At 35.1% G+C, this 20,191-nt stretch overlaps 1 protein-coding gene across 1 annotated transcript in view; it reads left to right on the forward strand.

Moving 5' to 3' along the window:
• The window catches only part of LOC106660774 (sushi, von Willebrand factor type A, EGF and pentraxin domain-containing protein 1), a 61,947-nt gene that overhangs the window by 12,871 nt on the left and 28,885 nt on the right, over window positions 1–20,191 (forward strand). The window contains exon 2 of the mRNA XM_014383686.2: window positions 9,969–10,005. Within this exon, the coding sequence (XP_014239172.1) occupies window positions 9,969–10,005 (37 nt within the window). The remainder of the gene's footprint in view (window positions 1–9,968; window positions 10,006–20,191) is intronic.

A 20,191-nucleotide genomic window follows, 5' to 3' on the forward strand; every position in this document is an offset into this window, starting at 1 on the left:
TCGGATTTTCAATACTTGTCCATTCACTGCATTGTTATCCTAATTCCTGATGTGTGGAATAGAAAGGGCGAAGAAAGAAAAACGCCAAGGTTTGGAAAGGCTCTAGGACGAAAGATTTGCCCTTCGTTGTTCCTGTGTACCTGTTGACATTTTTTCCCCGGTGTCTTATAAAAAACGGTACGTAAAAATCACAAGGCTTATGAAAAGGACAAATCGAAAGTACCCCACGTTCTATCATTATCCTCAAAGACGCCTAGACTGCTTTCACCACCTAAACGACTTTGTGTAATCGATCAATTGCAACATCGATATTTATTAACTTTAATTTCTAATAAAATAAATTACTTTTTGTAGTTTGTCGTTTTCGATAATTTCCGCCTCATCTTCATTGATAAAGAAAGGAAAAAGACACATCCTTCCAACATAAAAACCCAAAAACGCGTCGCTCTACTGTACATCTCTCAACTGTAAGAAACCTGTCAACCATTGAAATGAGAAAATGCTGAAACGCGCCTGACAGACATTTCACTGTCTCATTGGTGGATTTATAGTTTTCACCAGACGCTCTGTCTCTTGTTAAGCATGACAAAAACAAGTAAAGAATCGGTACTTCGCCTCTCCCTGCTTATAACCCTGGCAAACCAATGAATACTAGAACTAAAAGAAAACTTTCATACACGTCGTTCGCATTTGACAACGGGAAAATTCACGAGAAGTGATGGTCATCACCCTTCCTAAATTCCTGATCAAGAATGAAATTTTAAAACTGCTAAAACGCGTATGTCAAAATTTTCATCTTCTTTAGTGGGTATGCGTTATTTCGTCAATCGTCCAAAAAAATTGTTTGCCAACATTAAAAACCACGAAGAAAGAGTTAGCGTTTTGCATCTCCTATCTTATAACCCTTACAACCCTGGCAAATTACAGACAACAAAACGTTTGAAAACTCTCGTGTACATCGTTCATACTTGACCAAGTGATCATTTGCAATAGGTGTCCATGTCTGACCCTGCTCATACCCCTGATCAATCATTGGAGTAAGAAAATGCTGAAGCGGGCTTGACAGACTTCGCCATCTTCATTCGTGGATTGATTAGCATTTGGAATAACACCAAAAAGTAGGCAGCCTCTCCCTGCTTACAACCCTGATCTTCATTTCTTCTTGACTAATTTAGTCAAATACGTTTGCCGTCTCTCCTTTATTGCTTATAATCGGGGTATAGCACTGTATATTAGTCAAGTCCAATCGGACTTATCTGGCTTTCGTTTTTTCAACTTTTTAGAAAACTTTAGGGGTTGCGTCTGGTCCAGCGGTTGTCTTGGATAAAGGAAGGGTGAGAGAAAAACCGACAAAATTTGCAATACATGCTTACCCTGCTTACTACGCACAAACTTACAACTTTTTCAAGGCAAACTTTCAGTAAAACTGATAAATATTTCAGCCTTGTCTAGGTTGATGTTTAGGAAATGTCTGAATGTATGAACATTTTCGAATTATAATATTATTGTTCTCAAAATATCGCATAACGGAACGAGTTTGTAATTATAAGGGTCCGCTTGGTTTCGACTAATTTAAACGTTTAATTGCATGCCAGAGTAAGTAGATAATAAATCCCCTTGCGATAAATTTACATAGATTTCACTAATAAAACTCGTTCACGCATGTTTGACATGCGCTGAACAGCATCGTCGAAATTGCCTAAATAAAAGTATTTACGCATAAAATGTCTTGCTTATGCAGAAAAAAATTATTTCGTCGTTTCTAATATTTTTGGTCGGTTTATCTTCACGGATGGGCCAGTTGGACTCCATTGATAAATTAGTGAAAGGTGGACCAATAATTCAGAAATTGCAAGTACAACCACTGAAATTATTAGGAAGCAGAAACGAGCTTGAGAGAACCAAAACACCAAAACAGTCGAAAATGATCAAACAAGTTCATCATTTTGGAAATATTTACTCATTATTAAGAGGCTTCTATAAAGTTTTTTTTTCCAGACTCTCCATGGAACTCAAAATATTTCGTAACCATCTCGTTTGCCAATTCTCTCTGTGAGAGGTCCGAGGAGGGTTTCGCGTTCCAGCGGGGGATTTTTGTCCGCAGTCATTTGTGACACGTGAGAGTGAACCTTGTCGTGTGAAAGAGCCAGAAAATCCCGATTCACGCACGGTTTTCTTTGTATTACTTTACGATTACAGTAATACCTGTAGTAATTATCCAACGAGATTTTATACATGTTATCTACGATTAGACACACGCTTATTAGGCGAATTTTGGATAAATCGGTCGATTTGGTACGCAGTTTCCTGGAGAGATTTAGATAATACTCTGGCAGAAAAAATCAGCGATGATAAGCGGGTCAGGACGTTTGGAAAAGACTAAATTATACGTTCATCACCGCAGAGGCTTCAACGAGAGACCTCACAATTGAACAAGAACCTTGCTGAACAGTTTTTATTGAAAACTTTGGCTTATAATCACTCCTTAAATCTGCTCAGTCAGTTTTTTTTACCTTTACCCATAAATTCCCATTATGAGAGGAATGGGGAAACGGCTCAGAAACATCTTTTTAGAAAGTAAAAGGTGCGTGGGTGAGTACGGCAGTGGCAGGCGAACATGTCCCCTTTTACATATTCATAGAGACTTATGTGGCATTCTCAAAGCGATTCCCATGCAAAATCAAGACATGCTTCGCCTCATATGAAATCATGCTAGTTCGCCCATGAAAAGCTTTTAAAAACGAAGGAGAATTGGCCGGTATCAACGCCCACGTGAAACACACCTCGATGTTCCACCAACATAATTTGTTTTAGACGATTTTTACTTCCTTGATTTCTTTGATTTCAGGATTGTTTATATTTGGTTCTTCTTTTATTAAATAAGCCACGAGAACATGAACTTAATCAATTTGTTAACACTGTAATTATCTTTATTTTATTGCTCTTAAACTAAATATAGCCAACCTTCCAACAAATTAAATTTTCCGTTTTTTAATCACTTCAAAAACAAGTTTTATGTCAAATCTAGATTTTTTTTGTTTTCTTAATATTACTTACAGATATATCTGGTTATTTTCAAATATTTTCAGCTCTTTTAGGTTTTATTATGTTTACCTTCTTCTTAGATGAACTAGATAAAACAATTTATTGATTATTTCCAAACTGGTTGTAAATAAAATCTTGTCGTTTTGCAATAACTTCAAGCTTGTTTTACGTAGAACCTCGCTGTCTCTATTTTTAAGTAGTGTATGAAAACTGTCTTAGGTAAATAATAGGTATTATACTTTTTGGAAAAAAAGGTGGTAGTTTTCTTTTATTTTTAAGTTCGTCTCAAAGGATATTTTTAGTTTATGCATATTTCCAAGTAGATTCTTGGTTGTAAAAAAAATTGACATTTTTCAATAATTTTAAACGTGCATCACGTAGAACGTAGTTTTCTGAAGAAGATTTTTCAGTTTTTGTGTAATAAGTAACAATTTTTAACTTGTTTTGGGTCGAATGTGGTAATTTTCTATTTTATATGTTAAAAGCAGTTTCAGAGAAAATTGTTAATAAGTATCTAAGTCTTAATAATTTTAAGCTTGTTCTAAATAAAATTTTGACGTTTTTTACTAATTTCAAGAAATTTTCAACTAGAATCTACCTGCCTTTCAGCACTTTTTAAAATAATTTGTATAAGAATTTGGTTGTTTTTCAATACGTTTTAACTAGTTTTAGGTTTCTATTATCTGTGAAATAGGTTTAGCTTGTCAGTATTTCCAAGCAAGTTGTAAATTTAAAAAAGTTATATTTCTGTACGTTTTACTTACGCTTCCCACACAATCTTTTGAGTCTTTCACGGACTTTAGAAGATTTTCGTTGTTATGCGATAAAAAATTATTTTTGACTTGTTTGGGGGTAGAATATGGCAATTATTTCAATATTATCTTTAAAGGTATTTTCACAAGAAATTTCTATAGCACAATATTTCCAAGTAGGTTTTAACCAATTTCCTAGTTGTCTTTCATTATTTTCAAACTGACTTCTGAAGAGTCTCGTTGTTATGAAATATTTTTTAACAGGCTTGGTCGAATGAGTTAGTTTATTATTATATTACAGCTTTCAATTAGTCTCACTCGAAATTGTTTCCTACACCAATACTTCCAACTTGGTTTTTTTTACCTTTTTTCAAAAATTTCCATCATGTTGCCAGTAGAATCTAGTTGTCTTTCAGTATTTTAAAACGTTTTGGGGAAAATTTATCAGTTTCCCTGTATTTTACAGTTTTACAGAAAGCTTAGTCTGGAATGATTATTAACACTAATTCAAATTAATTATTTTTTTATCTGAGGTTTTTGGTTGAGATGAAAAATCAGTGTCATGAGCGGGATTCGAACACAGGACCTTCGGCTAATTTTTCATCTTAACAAAAAACCTTAGATAAAATGAATTATTAATTGGAATAGTGCCCACTAGGCAAATATCGATTAAATTAACAATATTTCAAGCAATGTTTAGGTCAAATTTTCAACAGTTTTTTGTTTACTATGTACATTATTAGTTTCAGAAGAAATTGGTAAAAAAAAATTTTCAAGTTTTGTGAGGAATGTATTAATTTTAGCACAATTTCGCGCAATTTTAAGTAAAATTTGTCAATTTTTACGGTATAACTAAGAGGAATCTGATTGGTTCTAAGCATTTTCCTAACTAGTAAAAGTGAATTATGTTTGTTTTTCAATAATTTCGATTAAATTTGAGCTTTTTAAAAAATGGTTGCTCTTAAGTTTATATTGAAACAATTCAAGATGAATCTGGAAGTTTCTACTTATTTACTAGTTAGTTTCATGAGGGATGTGTTTATTTTTCTATATTTTTCAAGCAAACCTTAAAACAAACATGGTTATTTTTGTAATAATAATTTTAAGAATATTTAGCCGAAATTTGGTTTCTTTTTAGTTTACCAAAAGTAATTCTAGAATTATCAAGTTCTCTCTCTATTTCTTTCCTTGTTTCATGTAGATGTATTTGCTTTTCCATAGTTTTCAAGCAAACTTTAAGACAAACCAAGTTATTTTTTAAATAATAATTTCATGAATATTTAGAAATGTATTTGCTTTTTAGTTTATCAAAACTAATACAAGAAGAATCATCAGTTTGTATATTTCCCAGTTAGTTTGATGTAGATGTATTTATTTTTCAAGCAAACCTTAATTGAAACATGGTTATTTTTTAAATATTAATTTCATGAATATTAAGATGAAATGTGGTTCCTTTTTACTTTAGCAAAACTAATTCTAGAAGACTCTGAAGTTTCTCGTCCATTTCCTTCCTAGTTTCATGTGGAATATATTTGTTTTTCCATATTGTTCAAGCAAACTTTAAGTCAACCAAGTTATTTTTTAAATAATAATTTCATGAATATTTAGAAATGTATTTGCTTTTTAGTTTATCAAAACTAATTCAAGAAGAATCATCAGTTTGTATCTCTATTTCCTAGCTAGTTTCATGTACGTGTAGATGTATTTGTTTTTCAAGCAAACTTTAATTGAAAATGGTTATTTTTTAAATACGAATTTCATGAATATTTTGATGAAATGTGGTTCCTTTTTAGTTCAGCAAAATTAATTCTAAAAGATTGTTAAGTTTCTCTGTCCATTTCCTTCTTAGTTTCATACGGGATGTATTTGTTTTTCCATATTTTTCAAGCAAACTTTAAGACAAACATGGCAATTTTTTTATAATAATTTCAAGAATATTTATGTGAGAATTTGTTTCTTTGTAGGTTAGAAAAACTAATTCTAGAAGGATCATCAGTTCCTCTCTCTATTTCCTAGTTATTTTCAAGTGGAAATATTTGTCTAGTCTTAAGAAATTTTGAAGTCATATAAGGATATTTTTGGAATATTAAAATTAGTTTAAGAGAATTTTAGCCGTTTTTCAATATTTTCTGGTAGGTTGCGAGTGAAATTCGTTTTTCGATATTTTCAAGTATTTTTTAAATAAAATCAATTTCTCAGCGAAATAGGTTAAAACATCAACAAATATTTGCATCAAATGCGTCATTAATATAAAGTAACATCGTTCATAAGTTTGTAAATGACGGTGAGATCAGACTTTCGTCACGATTTGAGATGAGCCACTCGTGAGAACTGAAAGTTCCAAAATGACGAATCAGACCCATATTCTGGGCATCGACGTATGCCTTTTACCGGACGAGGAACAAGTATTCTTCCACACTCACGGGGCACGGTTCGCTCAATTTACGTCCGCATTCTTCTGCCGTGTCAAGGTGTAAAATTGACAGGAGTTATAAGATAGGATCGGTTAAATTTCAGTCACGATGCCAGCCGTGAGAACAGTAAAATACCGGTAATTACTTTCTTCTAAAAATTGTTACATGCTGTCCAACGGGATTATTTTTCCCCCTTTGTGTCTTGTACAAAAAGGAAAGTTCAAGGGTAAGTGTACTGTTAAGCTTCATTAATTATGAAGCCGCCTCTTCTTGTAACGGCACGCCTTTGAATCATCACATAATTTTTTTTTTAGGCCGACACGTCCCCGACCTAGAAACTCTTGTTACGGTATTTGAAAACGAGCCGTCGAACTAACAACTGTACTATCTAATTCGTCTTACAAGGTTTTGGAGATATGAAATTTCGGCTTTTTGGTCCGCGTTACTTCCACTTTCTTTTTGAAGTCCTCCACCACGCTGATAGGATAATTGTTCGTGATTCGGAGAAAGCTTTCTGCCCTGTGCTTTATCTGATGTAATTTGGGAGATTCTTCGATAATTATCCTCTGCAGTAAGTTTAGATAACCCTTGAACAGCCATCTTTCAAACAAAACGTGAAATCTATTAGTATTTTGGTACCTTTTTCTCCTATACCTCATGATCAATTGAAAACCATTTAATGATTACCAAAACAGGTTTATTAATTGATTAAAAACGTTTAAACAATCAATGCTGGTAAATTGTTTTTTCTATTTTCTCTAAGAAACAGCCAAAAACATACAGACAGGTGTTACGACAACAAGATTTCCTTCAACCCACACGTATTTTTATGTTTGAAAGTCATCTCTATATAAAAATTTTTCCCTTAATATTTTATTCCTTGACAACTGTTTTATCTTTACTTAAATATCTTTCCGCAAACCTCCATAAAACGGCAGCCAACAGTTCATTAAAATATCACAAAGATTTTACAAGTTGAATAATGCTTTTGTAACGTAATAAATGGTTGCTTCTCCCCTTAGGTTCCTGACATATTTAATCCGCTTATACCATGAATCAAGTTTCATGAATATTTGTATCAAAATCTAGAGAAAAATGTAAATAATAAACATGCTGATCTGAACATTACATTGGATGGATTAGCAACCTAACCTGTCCCTTGCCCTGACCATGGCTGAGCTAACCTAAACCTTCCTTTACCCTTACGCTATCTTTAACCTAACTCTAGGTTTTTATTTATTTTTTTCAAATGTGCAAGAAATTAAAAGAACAGTTTTGTTAAAATAGTGAAAAAGTTAAATCATGAAGATAGGGAGCTGAATCTTGTTACACTGTGATCAATTGAAAGCTTGTTTTCAAATCTTTCTAAATAGCAATTAATTATATTTTCTACGCTTCTCGGAAAATATTGAATGGATATGTAACCTAACCTGATCTAACCTAATTCATCTGTAATCTCAACCCTGCCCATACCTAACCTAACTCATCTCTAATCTCAACTTTTAATTCACTATTTTCGTGGTCCGCTTGACCAATTAATACAAGACAATTAATTAAGGTTTTTAGTTGAGATGAAAAAAAGTTAATGGCACGAGAGGGATTCGAACCCACGACCTTCGGCTAGATACGCCGCCGCTCAACCACCTGAGCTATCGTGACCTCGATCCACTCAGACATCAACTCCCCATCTCAACCCCACCTTATGAGTTTTCCCTCCTTTTGCCATTTTTCAATTTTTTTTCATCTCAACTAAAACTTTAATTAATTGTCTTGTATTAATTGGTCAAGCGGACCACGAAAATAGTGAATTAGAGATTTAAAAATGAAGTAAACTTCACTAAAGCTCTCCGTCGCCATTTCAATTGTCTTCGAGAATCCAAACCGATTACACGACATTTGAAAAATGGCAAAAGGAGGGAAAACTCGAACAATTTCAAAGACATAAGCATTTTTTTATTTTCTCTAAACTTTATACTCAGAAATTTTTCGTGGTGAAAAGGATGAATATTAAGTTGGTTTCTTGTTAAAAAAAAAAAACTTTAATCTACTTTTCAAAAACGCCAAAATGAGAAAAGTACGAACGAGCAAATTAAACGTTTATATCACAGAAATACATAATTGTTTTATGACCGAAAGATGTAGCAAAGTAGTAATATTTTTTTTAGCTCTAACCACCCTGCCCATACCTACCTTGATCTAACCTAATTTATCTTTAATCTCAACCCTACTCAAATCTAACCTGACCTAACCTAACTCATCCCTAAATCTTAACTCTACCCATAACTAACCATCCCTAACCCAACATAGCCTATCTAACCAAACCATACCTAACATTACCAACTCGATCCAACGCAGCATTAATCCAGCATCCTAACTTTACCGAATTTGTGCATCCAACTCGAACAATTTCAAAGACATAAGCATTTTTTTATTTTCTCTAAACTTTGTATTCAGAGATTTTTCGTGGTGAAAAGGATTAATATTAAGTTGGTTTCTTGTTTTAAAAAAAACTTTAATCTACTTTTCAAAAACGCAAAAATTAGAAAAGTACGAATGAGCAAATTCAAGGTATATATCATAGAAATACATAATTATTTTATGACCGAAGTAGTAATATTTTATCTTTAGCTCTAACCATCCATTCAACCTCAGCGGTCGAGCATTCAACGAATATAGTTCAACGAATAACATTGACAGCAGAGTAACTCGTCCAAGTAAAATCAGTTTGACCATCACAAAAAGAAGATTTCTCCCATTCCGAACGGGCTTTTCTGCGAAATAATGTATTTAACCTTTCTCCACAATTTTTCATAAAACAACTACGGAACCAATGCTAACAAATGTTCAGACAACATAGACTTTACAAGCGCAAGACAAGACTTTAACATTATATTTATGTTTATGTAAGGTATTGGTTGAAATGAAAAGGTTAGTGTCAAGAGCGGGATTCGAACCCACGACCTTCGGCTAAAAACGCCGTTGCTCTACCACTTGAGCTATTGTGACGTCGATCCACTCGGACACCAACTTCCCCTCTCAACCTACAACCTTTCGAATTTTACTCCTTTTTGCCTTTTTTTTTCAAATTTCGCGTAATCAGAATTCTCGGTGACATATGGAGTGGCCATGAGGAGTTGTTAGTGAAGTTATACTTCGTTTTACTTATTCAATCCATTATGTTTAGTGGTCCGATTGACGAAATAACTTCTTTCAATTAATTAATCTATACTAAGGTGTTGGTTGAAATGAAAAAGTTAGTGCCACGAGCGGGATTCGAACCCACGACCTTCGGCTAAATACGCCGTTGCTCTCCCACTTGAGGGTCAATACCTAAAATGATAGAGCAGCGGTGTATTTAGCCGAAGGTCATGGGTTCGAATCCCACTCGTGTCACTAATTTTTTTTATTTCAACCAATGCCTTACATAAAGATTAATTAATTGAAAGAAGTTATTTGGTCAATCGGACCACGAAATAAAATGGATTGTATTTATGCTTTAAGATTTATGACTTTTATAATCTATTCTTTGATTATAGCCATAGATTTTATTGGTTATACATAAAATATTATTTATATATTGAAATATATATTTGTTATATTTAAACCTGATCATATAATATTGTGAGAAAGATCGTTTTATGGTTTTCTTGTAACTCGAATTTACAAGAAATACGAACCGTTATGTGACAAATTACATGTGCAATAAAAATTTTACTGTTTATTTTTTCCTAATTATAATTGTTTCGTTTTTTTACAGAGCTCAACGCCCGGAGGATTGTTTACGTGCCCGAACGGTGAGTAAAGGAGTTTATTAGCCTGCTTTTAATGAGACGACTGTGAATAGAAACCAATTTAAACTAAGGGGTTGGCACGACAAAGGGGTTTAATTATAAAACGGCCTTGATTCCTAAGGTAAACAATTTCAAAATCGTTCGAGAAGGGCCGCCATAGGGGAAGATGGTCCTTGTATGAAAATTAATACAAATAGAAAAAAAAAGACGAATAAATCCATGATGAACAACAGCCACAGTCCGACCATTGTCTGCAGTGGGAAGTCCTATTGTTCGCCCGGTCCAGGAATAGATGGCGAACAGGCCTACTTTCATTTCAAAGTAAAAGGCGAATTACTATCGCCTGGTTAGATTTCATTTTATAATTAAATTTAAGCCCAATTTCACACCCTATTTTTAAAGTTTCACTCTGAAATTCGGAAGGGTGTTGGCAATTTAAATGATTTAAAAAGAAACGTTCCAGGCCGAAGAAAAAACAGATAGTTATAAAGAATAAATTTATAACTTTAAACAGTAAATACCTTACGTAATCTATAAATTTCCATAAATTTCATATTATTGAACAATATGGTAACATGAATTTATTATTTTCTTAATAATTGGTCAATATATAAACATGATTTATCAACCCTTCCCAGTTTTCAAAAGATTCAAGAAGTTTTTTTTTGTATTGTAAATAGCAAAATTTATAGGTGACCCGCTTTTTTGAAGTATTTTCATTGTCATTTTTTTAGGGTTAAACCTGTAAATCGAGGTCCAAGCGTAAACAGACGCGGTACAGTTAAACCTCGTGCGTCCTTGCATTCCTATCGTCTTACTAAGTGACTTTCTATCGTCCTTCTTTTCTTTTTTTTTCCATCCGTGTCTTAAGTTCTTCTTTAAACAAATGGCCAAAGTTTCTCTTGTGTGTATGAACAATCGGAGAAATTCACTTTGGCATGAGAAGGTCGTCGAACCCGAAGTGTCACGCGTTGGGCACAGTTAAAAGCCTTTAATCGAATTAGCCTGTTAATTTCTCCCCAATTTGGGTAAAGTTAGCCAAGTGTTTATTTAAGTCAAAAATAAGAGACAGTATGAAATAATTAATTTTTGAGAATAAGCCATCAAGGGATGCAATGGCATTTCTTAATTTGTAATAGGCTTGAAATCGGCAAATTCGACTGGGTGGATTTGAAAATGGAGTAATCCTTGTGTCACGCTTTAAGGATCACTTTCTCAACCTGGCTCATTCGGCTTTTTAGCCGAAGAAACCACTCCTTGCCGATTTTCTTTGGCAATTGTTTAACCGATGTTTCGCATGTTGGGAAGGAAGGCTGTCCGTCATGTGTTGTAAAATTGAAGGTTTGCCCTTTGTTCTTTTTTCATTGGCGTATTATTTAACAATTTGACTTATTAGCTTCGTCATTTCTGAACATTTTGGTCTTCTTATCCTTTCTTATTTGCTCACGTTTCGGTTTTTTACCATCATCAGAGGTGTGTTTGTTTTTCCCAGCCCTTGTGGTATTTCAACTGGTGTTAATGGCTATCGAATTATGTGTTTGTATATTTCAAGTTTTATATGGTAAGTCCATTTTTCTTCGTCATGAAATTTTAAAATCGTCTGTATTATCGAGAGGGTTCGTGATCGTTTTGTGTGAGATTTTGCGTAGTTTACATTTTCCGTCTTTGTTCTTAAAAGACCTTTTTTATTCTTCGTACCTTTATGATTTAAAAATTTTTTTTACCTAGTGGTTCAATTTCAGGAGTCTTCCATATATGTTTGCTGTCTTTAGTGAGGCTTTTATGGATACTGTATTAAATAAATTGGTCAATTTATGCTTATGCTTCTGTCTTAGGTGTCTTGTTAAAATGTTTTTTGTTTATTAATTTTTATTTGTGCGCATTTTATTGGTGCCTGTTTTTACCTTGACTCCCATTCATTTGAGTGATGTATTTGTATCTGTGTATCTTATGTATCTGTGTATGGTTTGAATCATTTTTTATTTTGTTGCCTGTTGCTATATATTTTCTGTATGAAATATTATTTTTCAAACTGGAATTTGTTGTCTGCTTTTATAACAGATTAAGCCAAATTAGTTTGTTCTGTTGTGTTCTGTTTCTGCAGTGTATGATTTATGAGAAGAGTTAAGGATATACGTATATTGTTGATTGATGTCTTTTAGTTATCAACAAGTTGTGTTGTGCTATAATTTCGATGTATTATTTATTTTGAATATAAGCATACTTTTGTGACCATCACTCAGTATTATATTGTATATAAGTATATTGTTTCTGTTGTCCATTAAAATTTAAAAAAAAATCCTGTTATCTTTTATTTAAAACGAAGTAGCTCTGTGTTGCTTGGCCCTTGTTGAATGGGAAAGAGGAAAATTATTTTGCTGCTTAATTGTCCAAGGTATTCATTCATTCAACACGCCAACTACATAGATCTCGATGTGCGGTGGTTAGTGACCGTTAATCGATAATTATTCAGAAATCGTGAGATGCGGTCTGGTGTGATGTAGGTTTCAGAAAAACATTTTCTTTATCGTGCCAACGTTTCGATCTTTATTGAGATCATCTTCAGGACCAGTTGTCACGTTTAGTTGCGACGACAACACGACAGGAAAGAATGGCACAATTACACAGATGATAAACACTTTGAGCCCTGAAGATGATCTCAATAAAGATCGAAACGTTGGCACGATAGAGAAAATGTTTTTCTGAAACCAACCTCACACCAGACCGCATCTCACGATTTCTGAATAATAATAGATCTCGATTATGATCTATAGATCGAAAAATTCCTAAACTCTCCTCTCCTATTTTCCTTCTAAGCCGTTTTCTCCTTTTAGTAGGTTCTGTATTTGCGCAGCTGAACCTTAGCTGTCCAGCAGTGCCACCGTGTTATGGACTTTATTTATATTTCCGTTGAGTTGAGGCAGTATTGTTCCGCGCTTTTAAATGCGTTTTGATGTTTTTGGTCAAGGATATCATTCCTTCTACAAACGGACTTCCGAGTCATTGAACGGTCAGCGTCTTCCTCAAACAATCTTATTCTTGCTGGTGTTTCTCAGGGTAGCATACTAAGTCCCACACATCACCAGGTGTACACAGCTGAAATTCGCTCCAATTCTCAAATCAACACTCTGACTTTTGCAGACGATACCAGCGTACCCTAGTGAACATTATGAACATCTTGTGGCTAAATAAAGCCAGCACCGCTGCCAGATAAGGTCATTGTTTGCTCGTCCAGATATAGGTGATATCGCCGCACCAGACCTGATCCTGTGTCGTGATAACGAACTACAGTTGAGAACATCCGGGATATCAATTTGTTCTCTAATTCTGCGTTACGGAAGCGCTCTTACCAAGCCGCTGATCACTGATGATTCTCAAGCAACTATAACCTTGTTTCTACCGTCAACAACACCTCACCCCACTGGAATTCTGGTGTGAAAAGAAAAAACTAAATTTAACCTAGAAAAATCCACCCATGTAGCCTTCACCCTCCGCAAAAAGCTCCCTCCTTAAGTTTACATTAGTAACAGCCCCCTCCAAGAAGTAGTAAGATAAACACTCCAACATCCTCTCACAAATAAAAACTGATTTCAGTGAATACGACTGGTTAGGTTCAGCAAAATAATTCAAAATCCGCAGCATTCAAACTGATCAATCCGTAACCCTAAAAAAAGCCTTGTCGCTCCATTTGTCATTAGTCATTCGTTAGTCAAACGAAACTACCCAATACAAACCTAAATATTTTCATAACCCCCCCCCCAACCATCATAAATCCTCAAATCCAAAAACTAATTTCGTCAAACCTTCATCGCAGATTGAAGAAGCAATAGCTGCGGGATCTCGTACCCATTGATAGTGACATAAGTCTTTTTATTAAATAGTCACCATTGTAGATTCATTAGAGAACTGCCAATGGGTAGTTTCTAGTCACTTTTATCATTTGTGTCTGTGTGGGTGGTTTGAGTCATACCTAATGGGTGCTGACAGTTACACTTAGTTTTCTTTCTGTGTCTGCTCAAAGAAGAAATCTCACAAAGTTCTTTTTTTAACACAAAGGTGTTCTTTTGATACCCAAAATGTTTAGAAGAAAAAGTTTTAACCACAGTTATCGTATAATATTAAATTGAAAATGTTATAAGCACGATGCTTTTTCAAATGTACCGCTTGGCCAAAATTGACCAATCAGAATGGCAAGGCATAACTGGAATATTTAAAAATAAAGAAAAAGATTTTCAACAGCCACTTATCTCAAGCGATAACCCTCAGGGTAAATAAATAGCAAGATTCACGAGAGAAGAATGAACGATACAAATCCAATTATTCAACGTTCACTACCCTTGGACCGGCATCCTTGACTTCTCAATGGGCAAAGGTCAGTTCTGCCCACGCTGTGCCCCTTTTTGGTAATCGGGATGCTGGAGAAAGAAATTGTGTCGAACAGATAGAAAAATCCGGGCTAATAATCATTCTCTCCATGAGCCATTGATACTGGAGATCCTTCGACTCCTCGTGCCCTTCTCAAACGATCAGCGCACTTCTTTTCTATCCTGGCTTTAATTCTATTTTCCAATGTAGGATTAATCACCTTTGCACAATTGTATTGGAGTAACGGTAAAGCGAGAAAAAAACCAGAGCTAAAAATCAATTATATCAATCTTTTAGAAGGTGTATCCTCAAAAGATTATTTCAGGTCAAAGCAATAAGCATAAAAAATGTATATAATCCAAAGATTGATAAAATCGCATATAAAGATTCTTGCGCATAATTCATAAGTTGAAATGAAAACTATTTGAATTAATTAAATTACATACGCACAAGGTCAGTTGTTGAAAAACAACATTCATTTGAAACAGACTCCAACCCGGTCGATACGTTACATTCAATTTCTTGCCCAATGCCATTTTTTTACTAGTGGTCAGTTGTGGAGCTCATACAAAACTGTACACCCATTGCAAAACCTATTGGGATGATTGGTAAAATGTTACAACATATACGCTCCCTTCAAATAAATACAATCATTAAATTTAATGCCTACTATGTCCAAAAGCTTGTGGATAATTGAATTTTGTTTTGCCATTTCTTTTCCTCCTGATATTTACCTGTACAAACGTGTGTATTACTTAAAGAGCTAGTAAGAGCTAAGGTAGCTAGTAAGAGTGACAAAATGAGAGCAGATCGAATTTTCCGTGTCAGATAGAACGAGAATTACTAACGGACATTCTTTTGTATATTGGGCACACAAACACACATACTCGCATGTTGATGTTGTATATATTATGCTTAAAAGCATGTAATTCGTTTTGTGGAACATGTTGAAAATTAAGCGTAAGAAAAACGTGCACACCTTATTCCTTATTCCTTTCTCTCTTCCTCCGTCCCTCACTCACACTCTCTCTCTCTCTCCCCCTCTCTCATCCTCTCTCTCTCTCCCACTCTCTTTCTCTCTCTCTCTCTCACTCTCACTCTCACTCTCACTCTCTCTCTCTCTCTCTCTCTGTTTCTCTCTCTCACTCNTCTCTCTCTCTCTCTCTCTCTCTCTCTCTCTCTCTCTCTCTCTCTCTCTCTCCCTCTTCCGTGTCACACAACAAGGGGTGATTCCTCTGTCTTGCTGTGTTTCTGTCTTTTCTCCTTCTCTCTTTCTTTATGTTTTGCTGTCTGTTTATTTTAGTTATTTTTATTTTTAATTTACATTTTTTTGAGGCTACCTACGGTGAAATCGGTCCTCTCATAAACAAATACATATCAAACACGCTGTAGGAGCTGCTCATTTACATTTACAGATGGGGAAACTCCACCGTTTTCCTTAAAATTCAGATCAGAAGGCCCAACAACCCACTCTCGAGTCCTGGAACTGGATTTATGTCGGGTGCTATGCCTACTGGCTCCCTGTAAGTTGTCAAGGTGTGGTACTCCTCGAGTGCAACACACAACTTTTCTCTACAACCTGGACGCCTGCGCCGGGTTTGCCCCAAAAGCAGGTGTCCGTGAGTCAATCGGGTATGGCCTATTCTCAAACGAATGATCACGATCCCTTCCTTGCGTCTCAGACCCTCGATGAATGCTCAGACGTACTCTTCACAAGGAAGAGCTTCTCGAACAATCCTTCCAAATCCGTCGTTATACTCGTTATAATAAAAAATGTTGGTTTTGAAAATTATAGCTTTTAAGATATGCAGATCATATTCCAGTGGAAGATCAAAATCTGTATGCTTATTGTGTTCCTTTGGTTTGTTTTTTTAAAACAATTACTTGGCTGAAGGGTTTTAGACATGTTAAATTCGTCAAATTATAACTTTCGTTTTGTATAATTTTGTTATATATATATATATATATATATATATGTGTGTGTGTGTGTGTGTGTGTGTGTGTGTGTGTGTGTGTGTGTGTGTGTGTGTGTGTGTGTGATAATATGAGCCTGGTACAGTTAATTTTTAATGATATTATAGGTAATATAAGTTCCATTATAGAAAAAACCTGTACGAAATCGATTTTTAACGATCTGACCGGCAATAAAGACCAATTAGCGTGGAAGCACGTAACTTTTTCAATAAAAAAATGAGATGTGAAGACAAAAAACATATTTGATGAGGATTAAATTGAAGTTAATCAACCCTGGTGAGGATATGGCGCCCGGGTCCAATCGCGGCCAGTCTGGACCACCGACCAACAATAGCTGAGACATATAATAACGGATGATGACTTTGCATCAAGTGACATTGTCTGTTGAAATCCGGATAGCCTTGGGCGCACCTTCCCCCCACGGGTACCGTTGTGGACTAATTCTTTCCATAGTGGAAGGCGTGTCAGGAATTCCTCCTACTCCAGTCTTCTCACCCGGAAAGAATGTAAACAGATTGACCAGGTTGTTGGTTAAAACAAACAAAAAACATTAAACTGTACAGTGAGCATTTGTTAACATTCTGACCTAATGACTCAAATGGCATAAATACTGTAAATGCCCAATCCTGGTGGGTGCCAAATAAAAACTTTTCTTTCTACCGGTCTTTTATCACCTTTCAACTTTAATATATCTAGTTGTGTTATTGAATTATTACCAAAAAATCAAGATAATAGACGTTAAACTTAGAATTATAGATTGTAGGTTAATACATTTTCCGGGTTAGCCCTTGATCTTGTAATTTGATCCTTTCCGATTATCCTAGCCGGTAATTGCTTATCCTCCGGGTTATAAGCTTGTGTGGGTCTTCTGTGTCCAGATAAAAAAAAACCAGCCCACAACTCTTGTCATTTGAAAATGTAAGGTCATTGTTAACCTATCTCACAGTTAATAAAAATGTCTTTTTTACGTACGTTTGTCCGTTTTATGAGTGGGTGGTTGTACTAAATTCAACCTTCTTTACTAATCTTTATGTAAGGTATTGGTTGAGGTAAAAAAGTCAGCGTCACGATCGGGATTCGAACCCACGACCTTCGGCTGAATACGCCGCTGCAGCTGCTCTACCACTCGGACACTAACTTCCCATCTCAACCCAAACTTGCGAATTTTCCCTCCTTTTTGTCATTTTTCAATTATAATGATATTTTTTATCTCAACCAATACCTTACATAACGATTTATTAATTGAAAGATATTATTTGGTCAATCGGACCACGAAATCTAATGAACTTCTTTACTAATTTCAATTAATTAATCTTTTTATGTAAGGTTTTGGTTGAAATGAAAAAACCTAGCGCCACGAGCGGAATTCGACCCCACGACCTTCGGCTAAATACGCCTCTGCTCTACCTCTTGAGATATCAATAAATTTCAACCAAAATTCACATTTGAACCAAAACCATACACAAAAAGAGTAAGTAATTGAAAGAAGTAATTTGGTCAACAGACCACTAAATATAATGGACTTCTTTACTAAGTTTTATAAATTTTATAAATACTTTTGTTAACTTTTAATTTGTTTATTTTCAACCACGACTGTTTATTATCGAGTTGCTGGCAATTGGCATACGACGTTCGATTATTCTTTTTAAAATCTTCAGCTGCTGATGAAGAAATTGAAAAAAATTGTAAGGCGGATTTCATCTCAGAATCTGTCCAATTCTTGACGTTTTTATTTCTTTATTTTGTACCAAACTTGATATGAATTACTGTAAAAATGGCTGACAATTTTCAGAGAAAGAGCATTTGAAGGGTGTTTCGTTCCAAACGAATGCTAGAATAATAATCAGATGTGTCTGTTACATTAGAATTAGATTTTTTAATTTAAATTGTTCACGGGAAAATTGAAAACAATGGATTTTTTTATATAAAAGGATGTAGAAGTGGGAGAAGAGAAGGATTCTTAAGTAGGAAATAGTAAGGAAGTGTACCCAGTTGAAGTGTGTCAGATGCCTTTTCTTCTTCGCACCGGCACACTTTTAATTCAATAGACTTCAAAACCACTCACTTTTCAACCAAGGGTTTCTTCTCGGATCTTTTTTACTGTTTTTCAAAGTCGAATTGGAATCATTCCTTAAATTGCAAAATGCGTTTCCTTCATTGTACTTCATGTCAGCTACACGTCCATTTTAAAGGTTTAACGAACCCAGGACTTGGCAAGACTCGGCGAATACGTGACGTCGGGCCTAATATCAAATCGTGAGCTCGCCGTCCTTTTGAAAAAGGTCATAGGATGAACCTTGCTCTTAGCGAAATGAAAGTTTCTCCGCGGAGCCCAACCGTGCGCGCTCAGTGCCGCGGTATTTATTTACCCACGCCCCTCCCCCCCTGGATCATTGTAGGCCAGTTTTCTACCTGAGACAAATATAGTCCTCTCCTACCACGACTGGCCTAGTTTGTCGTATTTAAAAACAAAAAAGCCGTGGAGCGTTTCTTTTAATAAGTTTCCTTCCTTGGATAACCTGACTCTGGAGATTTCAACGCTTTAGGAACGAAGCCGGGGGAAACTTGGAAATGAAATCTCCCAATGGCAACTTAAATGCCCAGTTTCGTGTATTATCTAAGCAATAATTCGCACAGAGTTAATTCCTGTCAGTTAAGTGCAGCACTTCAATGACAACAATTCACATCAGACATACCATTGAATTTGGGTTAGAAATGGGCAACCAGCACACCCAGTACGAAAGCACGAGCATGTTACTAAGAAAGTACGAGGTTTTTAGTTCCCTTCCTTGAATTCATTCACTTTCAATTGATTTCTGATAGTCAACCTATAAGTTTACATATTCTACAAGTACTCTTGTAAAATATGTTTCTCTGAAGAATGTCAGAGCAAGACAACAGATATCACATCATATCATGTCAAAAATTAATCGAATCAAGTTACTCCTGATCAATCAGATCATCCTGTAATAAAGCAAGTACGTCAACGGGAAAATATCAAGTTAAACCTCGAAAATGACACTTTCATATGATTACTGATGGTCAGGTCAGGTCTAGTTTCCCCTTATTGACTATTGGCATGTTTTTCTATGTTGATGTGCATTGCGAAAATGTTCCTCTTTAGCATAACAAAGCAAGGCAACACAATTCATATCAATCTGCGAGAAAAGTTAATGAACAGGATTACACCTGAGCCACTAGGTTATCCAGTGCCAAGCATCACCAATTGATGACCAATCATCTTTGTAGCATCAGCATTAACATTTCCATGGTCGATCACGAAAATATCATTTTCAGATTATTTGCAAGTGGAAATAAATGTTTCACTGTTCATTGAGAAAGTGTGGTCATATCGACAATCAATTGCGTAGGGTGGCTACCAGGTTATCCAGGTCACCTTCAGTGTAATTTTAAAGTATGCTTCACTTAGAATTTACTGTATAAATGCTTTTCTGCTTGCTTCAGTATAAACATTTCCCGTGCCAAAGCGAGATTGTTCCCAAAGAAATATTATTGCTTGGTTTAATTTCGAAACAGTTATTCATATTCAGTTAAACCTGTTGGCCAGGTTATAAATGTCTACCTATAATTGAGAGGTTACGTGTTATTCAAAAGCCCAGCTTTGGCACTTCATACGTAGAAATATTTATCTGCAGTTCGACAAAATCCTAGGCAATTAGCTTCTCCTCAGTTAATTCCTGTAATAATCTGACAGGTCAAAAAGCTTATTTTGCAGCATTGGATAGGTGGATCTCTCTCCTTAAGATTAAAGATTCACGTCCTTTGATTACACACTTTCAACGTTGTACCACGTTGAGCTAATGGTTGAGATTTTCGGTATAAGTCAAGC

Source organism: Cimex lectularius, unplaced genomic scaffold, assembly GCF_000648675.2.
Source record: "Cimex lectularius strain Harlan isolate CLEC.00 unplaced genomic scaffold, Clec_2.1 scaffold269, whole genome shotgun sequence".
Lineage (NCBI taxonomy): Eukaryota > Metazoa > Arthropoda > Insecta > Hemiptera > Cimicidae > Cimex > Cimex lectularius.